The following is a 12830-nucleotide window of genomic DNA, read 5'->3' as shown; positions in this document are numbered from 1 at the left end:
GGAGGTGCCGCGGACATGCGGCAAGCAGGGGGCGTCTCGGCGGGCACCGCGGACATGCGGCCAACAGGGGGCGCCTCGGCGAGCACCTCGGGCATGCGGCCAGCAGGGAGCGCCTCCGACACGTGGCCAGCAGGGGGCGCCTCTGCGAGCACCTCGGGCTTGCGGCCAGCAGAGGGTGCCGCCGACACGTGGCCAGCAGGGGGCGCCTCGGCGAGCACCTCGGGCTTGCGGCCAGCAGGGAGCGCCTCCGACACGTGGCCAGCAGGGGGCGCCTCTGCGAGCACCTCGGGCTTGCAGCCAGCAGAGGGTGCCGCCGACACGTGGCCAGCAGGGGGCGCCTCGGCGAGCACCTCGGGCTTGCGGCCAGCAGGGGGTGCCGCCGACACGTGGCCAGCAGTGGGCGCCTCAGCAGGGCTGGACGAGCAGAGAGGCGGCTTCAGGCAGGGCCGCGGGCAGAGAGGCGGCTTCAGGCAGGGCCGCGGGTGTGCGGCCAGCAGGGGGCGCTTCGGCAGGCACCCTGGGCGTGCAGCCAGCAGGGGGCGCCTTGGCGGGCACCGCCGTCACGTGGCCAGCAGGGGGCGCCTCGGCGGGCGCCGCCGTCACGTGGCCAGCAGGGGGCACCTCAGCAGGTACCTCGGGCGTAGCGGCGACGGCAGCTGCAGCAGGGGTTGCCACGGGCAGAACAGCGGCAGCAGGCGGTGCCGCGGGCAGAGCGGCTGCAGCGGCAGCTGCAGGGATCGCAGGCAGGACGAGCGGGTCAGACTGGACATGCGGTGCCGCTGGCAGTGCGGCGGCAGCAGCAGCAGGTGTTGCCGTGGGCAGAGCGGGCAGGTCAGAAATGGGCGCCAGGAGTGGCGCCGGGTATGCAGGCGCTGCCCCTTAAAGGGCCTTGGGGATCCGGGGAATCGCATCCCAGACAGCCCTGGCCCCTTTAAGGGCTAGCCGCGTTCCCCAGAAGGGGGAAGCTGCCTGCGAAGGTACCTTCGAGGTGGCGGTGATGTCCGATGTAATCAGGGACTCTCCCTGACTACTGGCCGGAGAAAAAGCTAGGGAGAGAGAGGCGGCTCCCAGGAGGACGGTTAGCTCCTCCGCTGGTCTCTTCTCCCTTCGCTTCTTCTTCTTCCTCCGGCTGGCTGTTGTAAGCGGAGGCTGCATGGCTTCAAAGAGGGCGGCCGGCGGCATGGCCTCCCGTCTTCTTTGCAGCGCGACCAGCTGGCTCCGCCTCTCTGTCAGGCGTTCCATCAGCCGCCGGAGGTTAGCGCGTACTTCCGGAATGGGGTAAGCGTGTCCGGGTGGGGTTTCTCCGCTTAGGTCTCCGCAACGGCTGGCCAGGTCCCGGGCTACGGGGTCCTCTTGGACCTCGGGTTGGGACAGCCAGTGAATCACCGTCTGCAGCAAGCCCATCCGCTCGCTTTCGACTTGCTGCGGTTAGTCGTTTTGGAGTTCTGTCATTATGTTGCGTCGGGAAGCAGGCGAGATCAGTCGGGTAGACGGGTTTTAATTGTCACGTAAGGACAGACAGGCATGAACATTCACGGACAATACAATGACAGAACTGGGGAATACTGACTGAGACACGGACTAAATACGCAAGACTAGCCAAAAATAACAGGACACAGGTGATCACAATCAGGAATTGACACGAGGTAAAGAGGGGGCGTGGCACACATGAGGATCGTACGGAGCTGGGCGTGACATTATATACTTACACGGGATTTGCTGTTCAACAAGAACAGTTTTTACAAATCAAAGTATTTTTAACTCTTCGGTCGTACAGTATGCAAATTCCTTCCCCAGAAAACAAAATATATTGGCAAATATTGGCGAAAAAGAGTACATTTAATGGCAATAATGCAGTCTAAAAAAAGCAGTATCTCTAGCCTACCTTACACACTATCCCCACCTCTCCAAAAAACAAAAATGTGACACTATTAAATTCTACCACAATAAATGTGTTTAAGTGTTACGTTCCCTAAGATACATTTTTCCGACTGGCTACTGGACCGCTGAAGGTAAAGTTAGCTGAATGGGAAGGCTAGTGACGAAAAATCTATATGTTTAGATGGCAAATGGCTATGTTCACAAGATTCCATTTTACCTCTCAGCTGCCTCCTGTCATTGCAGTTCCTATTTTCCAATTCTGCGGTGATTTTGGGTCTGGTCAACTGTACATGTGTAGATATTCATCCATATAATGCTTTTGTGAAGTTTTAATAAGATCCATCAAAGATCAAATAGAGTAAACAGAATAATAATTACATGTAGAAGGATCCTGTTCACAAAGATAAGCCTCTCATAATCTCATCCTTCTCCTTGCTGTCACTAAATGCCATTGCTTCAAGTTTCGGGTAATTTGTCTCAAAATTTGAAGGTCCAGATCTTCACTCACACAATGTGACTACAAAGTTTTGAAAAAATGAGACAGATCGTTTTTGACTCATTATGCTGACAAGATCAAATGTCTGAAACTACCCTTTTTTGATGCAACTATGTGGTGCTACTTCAATTTTGGGGTAATCTCTCTCAGAATATTACTTCCAGTTTGTCACCTCTACAATGTGCAAAGTTGTGAAAGTGTGCTAAGTTTGAAAACGATTTGTCCACTACTATTGAAGTTACTGTGTTTATAAGACCAAGTGTCTTCTACAGCTGTCATTTCCTTCTTTTGCTGCCACATAGCATTGCTGTTTCATTTTCTGGGTAAATGATCTGAAAATGAAATCTGGTGTAGATCTTCATCCATGTAATGTTTCTGTGCAGCAGTAATAAGATCCATCAAATACTTTTGAGTTATCACATTCACAAGGTCGAATGTTGTCCACTTTCACCATTTCCTTTGCTGCCATTAAACGCTGTTACCCCATTTTTGAGGCAATCTATCTCAAAGAGTTTTAACAGTTCTAGTTCGACACCAAAAAAATGCCTCTGCAAAGTTTGAAAATGATTTGTGAAAGAGTTTTTGAGTCAGTGGCAGAGGACTGGTCCCATAACCATATGGGTTCCCCAGATCCCAGGGAATATAATAATGCATGATATGAGTAAAGAATCAGACGTTCTTTGGGTTTAGACCAGTTGATGAGCTATGCTGGGGGAACGGGCTTTTTTATGGATACTTTGTTGTGAAGTGTATTTATTTGCAATATATCACATCCATCCTGTGAAATGAACATGGTTGTAAGTGGGAGAATTACTGGCCTACAGAATATATTGGTCTTCCATGAAGGATAGACATGACATTTGTTGTTATTATCATTGCAGCCCACACACAGCAGCCCTACGTCTCTGATGCTATCTGCTTACCATCCCCCCATTTTCTGTACCTGCTTGTCCGATTCAGGGTCACTGGGGTCCAGAGCCTATTCTGGAAACTATGGGGGCAAGGCAGGGAACCACCCATGATGGGGCACCGACCCCCCACGGGGAACACTCACACACGTTCACACCTACTAACATCTTGGTAACTTTGATTCATCTCAGCATATTTTTTGACCGGGTGGAAGCCGGAGTACCCAGACGAAAATCCACCACGACACAGGAAGAACATATAAACTCCCCACACATGGAGCTATGGCAGAGACTGGAACCCTGGGCCCAGAGCTGTGATGCAACAGTGCTAACCACTGCACCACCCCACATCTGTTGACCAAAAAATACTAATATTTAGCCTGCTAGGTAAGCTTATGTAGCTTATATCGACTGGCACTTTAATGGGTCCGTTTCTGCTAAGTGCTGATCAAATTTTAGTGCCGTTGGCAAGACTGATTAGTGGCATGTGGGTTATATTTATGCTAATGTAGGAGAGCAGTTTCCGGTGGATTGGCTGCCAGGATGTTGGGAAAGCACTCTGGAGACCAACCATGGGGCTGGAAGCCTAAGAAGGCTAGACCTATTAAAATAGAAAGCTCACTGAGTGACACCTAATGGGATATTGAGGATTTCATGAGAGTTCATAACTGCATACAATTGCTATGTGAAATACAAAGTATAAATCTGTATGTGGAGCTGCAGAAATATTAGTGTTTATTTGTCTATGTGTGTATGAGTTTTGTGTAAGTTTGTCTGTGTATTTTTGTGTCAGTGTATGTGCCTGGATTTTATGTACATTGATGTGCATAGTATGTTTATCTGAGTCGATGTGTGTGTCTGTCTGTGCGTCAGTGCAGCTGTGTGCGTGAATGTGTGTGTGCTGTCGGCAGCGACAGACAGAAGAACGGCAGGGAAGCTGAGCTCTTGGCGGCTGCCGTCCGGCCCGGAGGCCCGCAGAGCTCAGTGGGAGAGCTTCTGTCTTACAGAGGCTGCAGCTCAGCCTCCACACCGGCATTTACATTTACATTTCTAAAGGGTCAGTCAGCTCTTGAAACGCCAAGGAGGAAATTGACATTCACCGGGACGCCTCAGCAGCGCAGAAGGGGAAGAGAGGCTCCACTCCATGCCAAATTCCTCTGGGGGGCTCACAGAAACATGGCGTTCGCGGACCCCTCTCCTCTCCGGGTCCTTATCCGCACAGCAGCATCCTGGGAGGACAGAGCCTCTTTATTAAAAAGCAGGGCTGCTGGAGCCCCCCCCTCCATTCAGCCAAACATTGCTGATGTCCCTTCAGAAATGCTTGATGGGACCTGAGGACGGCCGTGGGCAGCGGCCTGAAATGCCCCCAAAGTCTTTGTTGGTGATCAGCATCAGCCTTGATTTCCAGCCTTTTCTGCATCTTGACTAATGGAGAGAGGAGCTTTATTTACCCCTGTTCACCCCCAGCCACATCTCCGGTTTATCACAGTCCTCTGTCCTTAAGAATCAGCTCTGCCCCCCGAAACAACATCAGGAACTGTTTGGGGGGCCGCCATCATATTCATGTTACACTTTCAAACATATTCCAGCTTCAGTGCTTATTTCCCATTTACTGGCTATAAAAATAGCCACTCTCACCGCTCTTTACATGGCCATATTCTCCAGCTCTACCCCCCCCCCCCCCCCCCACACTTAGACTTGCACCCCGTTCTGTAGAAACCAGCCTTCTCTCCTCTGTCACCCGCTGATGATGTGCGATACTGTTACATCATCAAATTACCATGTTCAGGTGAGCGAACCACACGCTTGTGTATGCGTGCACACTCACGCACATGCACTCACACACACTCACACCCTGCCCTCCCCGTCTGTGTCTGCTCCTCCTGTACCATCTCTCGTCTGTGTATCCCTCTCCCCTCATCTCCTCTGCAGAAACATGTTTTTGCTCTTGCTTCTGGTAAACAGGGCTGAGTGATGCCGGTAGAAACAGCTGGGCTGAGTGGCAGTGTTTGCCTGCTTTCCTGGCGGAGACGGGGCAACGTGGTGACAGCAGACATGGCGAGAAAGACAGAGAGGGAGAGAGAGGAAGAGAGAGAGAGAGAGAGAGGAGGGGTAGAGAGAGCGAAAGAGAGGGAGGGAAAAAGAGAGAGGGAGTGAGGGAGGGAAAGAGAGAGAGAGGACCAGAGAGAGAGAGAGAGAGATGTCGTACTGGCATCCTCATTTATTAATGAAATAATAAACTCCCTGCGTAGCTGACCTAGAATTGAGAAGGAGAGAACATGTTTGCCATTAAGCTATGTGTGCAGTTACTGACACCTACTGGTGCTTCTAGGTTTTTGTAGTTGCAATTATATTTGTCTCACAATCAGAACTCACTCTGATGATTTCTTTCATACAGCCAGACATTTGTTTCTGAAACAACTTAATGTCTTTTTCTGATGGATGATCTGATGGACGTTGTAGCTGTTGACTATAATATTCTCTTTTTTGTCTTCTAGCCTGAGAAGAGAAGGCTATACAGTCCAGGTGAGCGTGAATGACTACCTGGACATCTACTGCCCCCTCTACAATGGCAGCCAGCAGGGGACAATGACAGGAGAGCAGTACGTGCTCTACATGGTCAGCTCCCATGGCTACCACACCTGTGACCCGAAGCGGGGCTTCAAACGGTGGGAGTGCAACAAGCCACATGCCCCCCATGCCCCCAATGTGCCCATCAAGTTCTCCGAGAAGTTCCAGCGCTACAGCGCCTTCTCCTTGGGCTACGAGTTCAACGTGGGCCATGACTATTACTACATCTGTGAGTGCTGTGCGTTCAACTGCTAAGTACAGCATACATATTGGAAATTAATGTGTTTAATATCTTTGTACATCAATATATCTATATATATATCTATATGTGTATAAATTTATTTGTACACTGCATCAAGTATTTTTGTTTGATTACCATTCTAGTAGACCACCACACCAGTGAAGTCAGTGTATTTTATATCCTTGTCTACTCAGTAAATTTTGTGTGATTAACATCATAGTGCACTGATACGAAGTACATCTATGAATTCAATGTATTTAACATCCTACAGCACTGATATATCTGCAAATTCAGTGAAGTTAAAGTCCTAGTGCATTGTTATACTGTATCTTTGAATTCAGTTTTATTGACATCCTAGTCCATTGATATATCTGTAAATTTAGTTTGATTAACATCATAGTACACAAACATATTTGTGAATTCAGTGAGATTAACATTCTAGTGCAGATTTATATCTGCATATCCAATCTGTTTAACATCCTAGTTCACTGATATATCTGTTAATTCAATGTGTTTAACATCCTAGTGCACTGACATATCTGTGAATTCAGTGTGATTTACATTCTACTGCACCTCTATATATGTGAATTCAGTGTGACATATTGTTTTTGATAAATATCCTCGGACACCTTGGCGCACCTCTGAAATAGATCTGTGAGCTTTAACTCTGCCTGAACTTCTTGACATTATGTGACATTGGTATTTAGGGCCCTTTGCAGGCTAGCATTCCCTCCCCATGTAATCACGCTGATGTGCTTTGCAGCCAAGCCCACCCACCATAATGACCACAGCTGTCTGCGCCTGAGGGTGTACGTCTGCTGCTCCACCCGTAAGTCCCCCCCCCGCACACAGCTTGCTCCTCCCCCTTATCTCAGCATCTCTCCTCTAACACACTCACTCCCTTGCCTCCTGTCCCTCTTGCACCCATTGGCGGTTTTTCTGTTAGTAGATTATTCTTGGACCAAGAGTGGTCGACTGACCAGGCAGACACACAGCATGTTTAGCACAGAAGATAAAAGAGACGCACAGTGTGGTCAGCAGAGCAGATAGACAAGCACTGTGGTCAGCAGACTAGAAAGAAAGAGCCTCTTCATTAGTACGCCAGGCTGAGATGCAGTGGAACATGATGGAGTCCCTACTGAAGCTACTTTCTCTGTGTCTATCAGCACCTCACAGAGATGACGACTCTAACGCGGCGATGCCAGACTACACTCTCAGGCCCAACCTCAAAATACACAGTATGGGTGAGTGTGTCCCATGTACCCCATTTAAGCTGGGTCCTTTTGCTGTGTCCTGCTTCTTTGTTTCTTTCCATCTCCTCTCTGTCACATCAGATGTAACAGGTTGTGTTTTTCAGCAGGGGAATACCTGTCAACTCACTGCCACTACAATCAGGAAGCTTGTATGACTGTGCATCTGCATGTGTGTGTGCATCTGTGTGTGGATTGTATGTGGATTAATAACAAAAACCAGTTATTTTGACACTGTGGAGACCATTTCCCCCACAAAGATCTGTGAATGCAATCCTCCATGCATTTTATGAAACCACTTGTCCTATTCAGGGTCACGGGGGGCCCAGGGCCCATCACAGAGACTATGGGCGCAAGGCAGGGAACAACCCAGGATGGGGCGGCAACCCATCGCAGGGCACACTCACACACCAGTCACACACCTATCCACACCTGTGGGAAATTTGGTAACTCAATTCGCCTCAGCATGTTTTTTGGGACTGTGAGGGGAGGAAACTCCAGCACGACATGGAGCAAACATGCAAACTCCCCACACATTGTGGAGACTCAAAGCCAGGTGCGAGGCGACAGTGCGAACCACTGCACCACCGTGCTGCCCCTTGAATGTAATCAAAAAAGTAAAAATGCCAGAAGTGTCAAATTTTGTTTGGTTACCTATGGTTAAGGTTAGGGCTGGATAGGGGTTAAGGCCATCATGTTTGGATTAAATTTTTCTCCATAGAAATGAATGGAGGGTCCCCACAAAGATATAATTACAAACCTCTGTGTGTGTGTGTGTGTGTGTGTAGTTTTGCTGAATTCTTCATGTATGTGTCTGGCGAAGGGGCTCCAGGATCTCCTTGGTGTTCTGTAAAGCACTGATTCCCATACTCAGTCCTGAGGGGATGGCACACTTCTGTTTCAGCCGGGCACTACGCAGGCCAGATTCAGATAATCAGCTCATAATGAAACTCTTGATTATTTGAATCAGGTGTGTCACTGCAAGGCTGCAACAAAAACATGTTTTCCCTCGGGACTCTGGGACAGGAACCGAAAAAAAAACAGAGCAATGTAACCACCTGGCAGCTGTTACCCATGTTCCCCTGCTCCATCTGTCCTGTCTCTCTGCTCTGAACAACATTAATTGTCAGTAGGCATCCTACAGCAGCCTAAAGCAAGCCTGAGTGGCACATGCCTACGCTGGGCCTAGGAGCAGGTTAGGGTTAAGTTAGGGTTAGGGTTAAGTTAAGGTTTGTGTAACCCCACCACCATGCAGCATTGCAGTTTTCCAGATTGTCCTGTATTAACTTTCTGACCCCATTGCCTGCCAGCTAACCTTAATGGCATTATTGCATCAGCTTGTATGACTCAGTAAGCTAAGTATGTAGATAAATCATGGAATAGCTGCTCCTCTACTCCCACTCATATTCGTAGAATCTTTAGGTCTTTGCCATTCACTGCTAAAAGCATAGACCTATAGTACATAGATGGTCCCCTGCAGCCAGTGTTGTGGCAGACCAGGCTATACCCTCCAGGGATGTCAGCTCGACAGGTCATCCAACACACTTCCTGAGAAGCCCAATGCGCGGTGGTCGCACACGCAGGCCAAATCATTGAGTCTTACTGTGGGGGTGTCTGGTATCCAGGCCCAGAGGAAAAGCTGGGGTAAAGGCTGAAGAGAAAACTGCTGTCTAGTGCTTTAATGTCCAGGAGCATCTTGCCAGCGCTGCTTTGTTCCTTTGCACTGGACAGCACATGTACTGACCTGACTTGCTCTTTTCTCCTTATGCTTGGATCTTGGGATCACAAAAAAGCATGTTCTGATCTCAAGGAAAGCCCTACAGCAGGGGTGGGCAATCTTATCCGCAAAGGGCCGGTGTGTATGCAGGTTTTCGCTGCAACTCCCTAATTAGGTCACTAATTAGAGGACTGATTGGCTGAAGAGTCCTCACACCTGGGTTTGAACAGCTTACCTAAAGGTTATTCCAAAAATCTGCATACACACCAGCCCTTGCGGATAAGATTGCCCACCCCTGCCCTACAGCATTTAATCTCAGAGGCCTTAGTACAATATAGTGGATGGGGAACATGTTTAAGTGTTCAAGTATTTCAGTAATTAAGTTCAGAAATAAACTTGCATTTAGAAATGCATGAAGTGAACATGAGGCAGGTGAGAGAGAGAAACATTACAGGGATTCTGAAATTGACATTAGAGAGCAGCCCTGTGTACATTAAACACCAACAACCCCAAGTCCTCTGCCCATGCTGTAATTATACCTCAATGACATAAATAGCTCCACAGAAGCAGACTATTACCAGAAACACAATCCAGCAGGATGACAGATTAATACATTGACCTATTGACATTGCACTGAGACACAGACACCACACCAGTGCAGCAATACCACGCTGTCACATCAGCACACTGATCACACGCTGACTCTGACTCTGGCTTAGTCTGTCTTGCCCACTAAGCCTCTGTTCTTTCTTTCCCAGAAGAGTTTAGCCCTGAACTTCCCAGCCTGGACAAGAGCACCAATGGCAGTGGCTCCTCTCACGACCGACTGCTGCTCATCCTGGCCACCCTCTTCCTGTCCACCCTTTCAGTCTCCTAGCAACTGTTTCCCCAAGCAGGGTCGTGTGGGCACCAAGCAAATGACTCCTTGAAGAGTTTGACTGAAGGGGCCTCTGATTTAAAGAGAGGAAGGGTGTAATGCCAACGCACTCAATCAGAAGCATAAAGGAGGAGAGTAAGGACTAAACCAAGAAACTGAAAAAGGGGGAACAGAATACCAACCAAACCAATCAGAGCAAAGAACTGAAGGAATTAGAATATTATCCTAACCAATCGGAAGGAATAAAGAGATGCAAATCCAACCAATTTACTGAAAAACAGGACACAAACCAAATTAATGTTAAAATGAATGTACATCAATACTGCAGAATGGAAGGTTGTGGTTTGACCATCTAACACATCAGCATTTATTTCAGATGGCAATGGCAAAAATGCATTAGTGTCAAAATATAGACAAAAATAATTGAAAGAAAATAGCACCAACTTGCAAATGAATGTAACTGAGCCACAATGAACACAAATCCCTGTTCTTTCACCGCTCACCTGATGGCTGCGATGTTGCAGTACGTGTGTGACATGCAAAAATCAGCAGTGTCTTAACAAATCATGATGTTACGCATGTTGAAATGCTGATGCATGAACCAGGAATGTACGCATGCGGGATGGGGAACAAGCTGGTTTCCTGACCTGCACATTTCTAAACCAGATTCAAGATAAACTGATTGCGTGTAAAATTGTTGCCGCTTAGGCAGAGGTGGCTATTGCTGTGATGGATGGTGTGTTAGGCTGTGCTGACCTCTGTAGATCTATGCTCTTGTTTTCTTAGCCTTTGGATTTAAGTGAGCTCCGTAATGTTGGCTCTGTGATGCCTCAAACCCTATGATTACCTGGATTTGATTCTTTTGTGACACTGTGTTCATCCAAGTCCATCTAGGCGACTGAAAAGAAACATATCGTGACCAAGTTCACTAAAATGAACCTCACAGTGATCATCTGACGCCACACACCGACAGTCTAGTTGACTAAAATGTGAAACACAGAGGTGATCTATTTGACTAAGATGAACCACAGAAAGACTGTCCAGTTCTGTGTAATGAACCTCACCATGAAAACCTGATTGTCTGAGATGCCCAGCACAGTGATGGTATTATTGAAGTGAACCGAGTAATGACAGTAGAGTACACCGAGATGAACCACGTGGTAACTGTGTGATCATGATGAACATACTGCATATTACAGAACAGATGACATCTGTGGTGCACTATGATGATATAAGTTGCCTTCACTTTAAAAAGGTTTTACTAATTTATTAACTTTTTTTAAGCCTTTGGAAGCTCCTCAGTGAAATTACATAAGCTCCTTCAGTGACATGAACACCAAGGTCCTAAAGTGGATTTAGCTTGTAGCTAATGCAATTGCCATTGTTTTTTTCTGTTAGAAACACTGTTTAAAGTAAAGAGATTTGCTTGCTCTAGCTATGTCCATGGGTGACATTGCAAAGTATGGGAAGTGCTTTTGGTTCAACAGAATGGAGACTTCATAACATTGATCAGATATTTTTTTTTACCTAGCTGGAGACAACAGAGATATATGCACAGTGTAACGTTTGGTTTAAGGTCATGGGTAAAATGTCCGAAGAGCTTCCTCCTGCTGTTGGGGGGAGGTCTACAATGTTTACGGAAAATCTGGGATGTCATTTATACTCATGCTTGTGCTTAATAAGCCTGAGTGTGTTAGACAAACATCTGTTCACCTAAATCTGCTCTGGGAATATGAAAGAAACATCGAAACATCACGTGATGAATGAAAGTTAAGTTGTTCTGAGGCTGAATCTGTCACGGTGACTTTGTGTAAGGTAGCAGCCTGCAAACTGTTGTCAGCGGAAACAATATTTTGCTGCAGATTATTTACTTTTGATTGCCTTTGTAAAAGCTTATCTTGCTTTCTCTTACTGTAATATATTAGGATGTCAACTTTGCTGTAACATACCATGCTACCAACTGTACAAAGTGTTATTTTACCCATCTTGGCTGTGCACACATATACCACATATTATGGTATTGTTCTCTAACAGGAGGACAGTGCTAATGTAGCTTTACTGTACCAGCCTGTGCAGAGCTGATGGCTGAATAAAATGGGGTGTTTTCCTATGTCTCACAAGTCAGGGCAGTGTGTACCAGCACAGCCTCAAATTTTGGTAAAGAGAGAGAGAACCCTGAGACCAACATAGGGCATACAAAAGAATGTACATAACTGGAGTAACTTGAAAGGCATGTGGTGCTGACGCCTGTCTGGACCTGAAGATGGATTTTGTTGTTTTCCCAGTTATTTTAGTATAAGTGGGATGGAACTTTGTCACGGGACATTTGACCCCGGGACTCATAGAGGAAGTGTGTGGAGTCTACACTTCGAACGAGATGAAAATGTACTTAATGTCATCAAAGAGCGTGTGTGTATGTGTGTGAGTGTATGTGTGTCTGTGTGTGTGGCTTTTTTTTATGCTTACATAAATATCTTTGTATGTCGTTACCAAACGTGCAACATGGTTCAGAATGATGGGAATTAAGGTTGTCCATTTATATAAATTATATGTATTTGCATTAGAAAGTACAAATAACCAACATCAGTTTCACTATGATGGGGAATAAATAAAAGTATTGAAGAGTATTGTGATTGTTACATTTCAGTGCAACTTTTTATATAATCGTTTGTTGCTGATTTATTATTTTAAATGGTTTTTTCCCGTTCTTTTGTGATTTGTCACCTTGTTTCCTGTAAATCCTTCTCGCCATGTCTTTTAAATGTCATCTAAAAGATCACACAGTGATATGGAACATAGCTGTATAATGTACTGGACTCTCTCCCAGCCATGACGCAGAACAACACCGAATGGTGTACTCCAACAGACACTCTCCCTACCATGATGCAG

At 46.9% G+C, this 12830-nt stretch overlaps 1 protein-coding gene across 2 annotated transcripts in view; it reads left to right on the top strand.

Moving 5' to 3' along the window:
* The window catches only part of LOC111858190 (ephrin-A3-like), a 55808-nt gene extending 43228 nt beyond the window's left edge, over window positions 1-12580 (top strand). Inside the window, exons 2-5 of one of the 2 annotated variants that reach the window (XM_023839730.2) lie at window positions 5784-6085; window positions 6861-6926; window positions 7264-7341; window positions 9826-12580. In XM_023839730.2, coding sequence (XP_023695498.1) covers window positions 5784-6085; window positions 6861-6926; window positions 7264-7341; window positions 9826-9941 — 562 coding nt within the window. In that variant the 3' untranslated portion in view covers window positions 9942-12580. Of the gene's footprint in view, window positions 1-5783; window positions 6086-6860; window positions 6927-7263; window positions 7342-9822 lie in introns of both variants that reach the window. The other variant, XM_023839729.1, reaches the window with a different exon arrangement.
* The last annotated feature ends 250 nt before the right edge of the window (window positions 12581-12830 follow it).

This window comes from Paramormyrops kingsleyae, chromosome 23, assembly GCF_048594095.1.
Source record: "Paramormyrops kingsleyae isolate MSU_618 chromosome 23, PKINGS_0.4, whole genome shotgun sequence".
Taxonomy (NCBI): Eukaryota; Metazoa; Chordata; class Actinopteri; order Osteoglossiformes; family Mormyridae; genus Paramormyrops; species Paramormyrops kingsleyae.
Note: the sequence above shows the minus strand (reverse complement) of the source record. Positions and strands in the feature narration are given on the sequence as shown.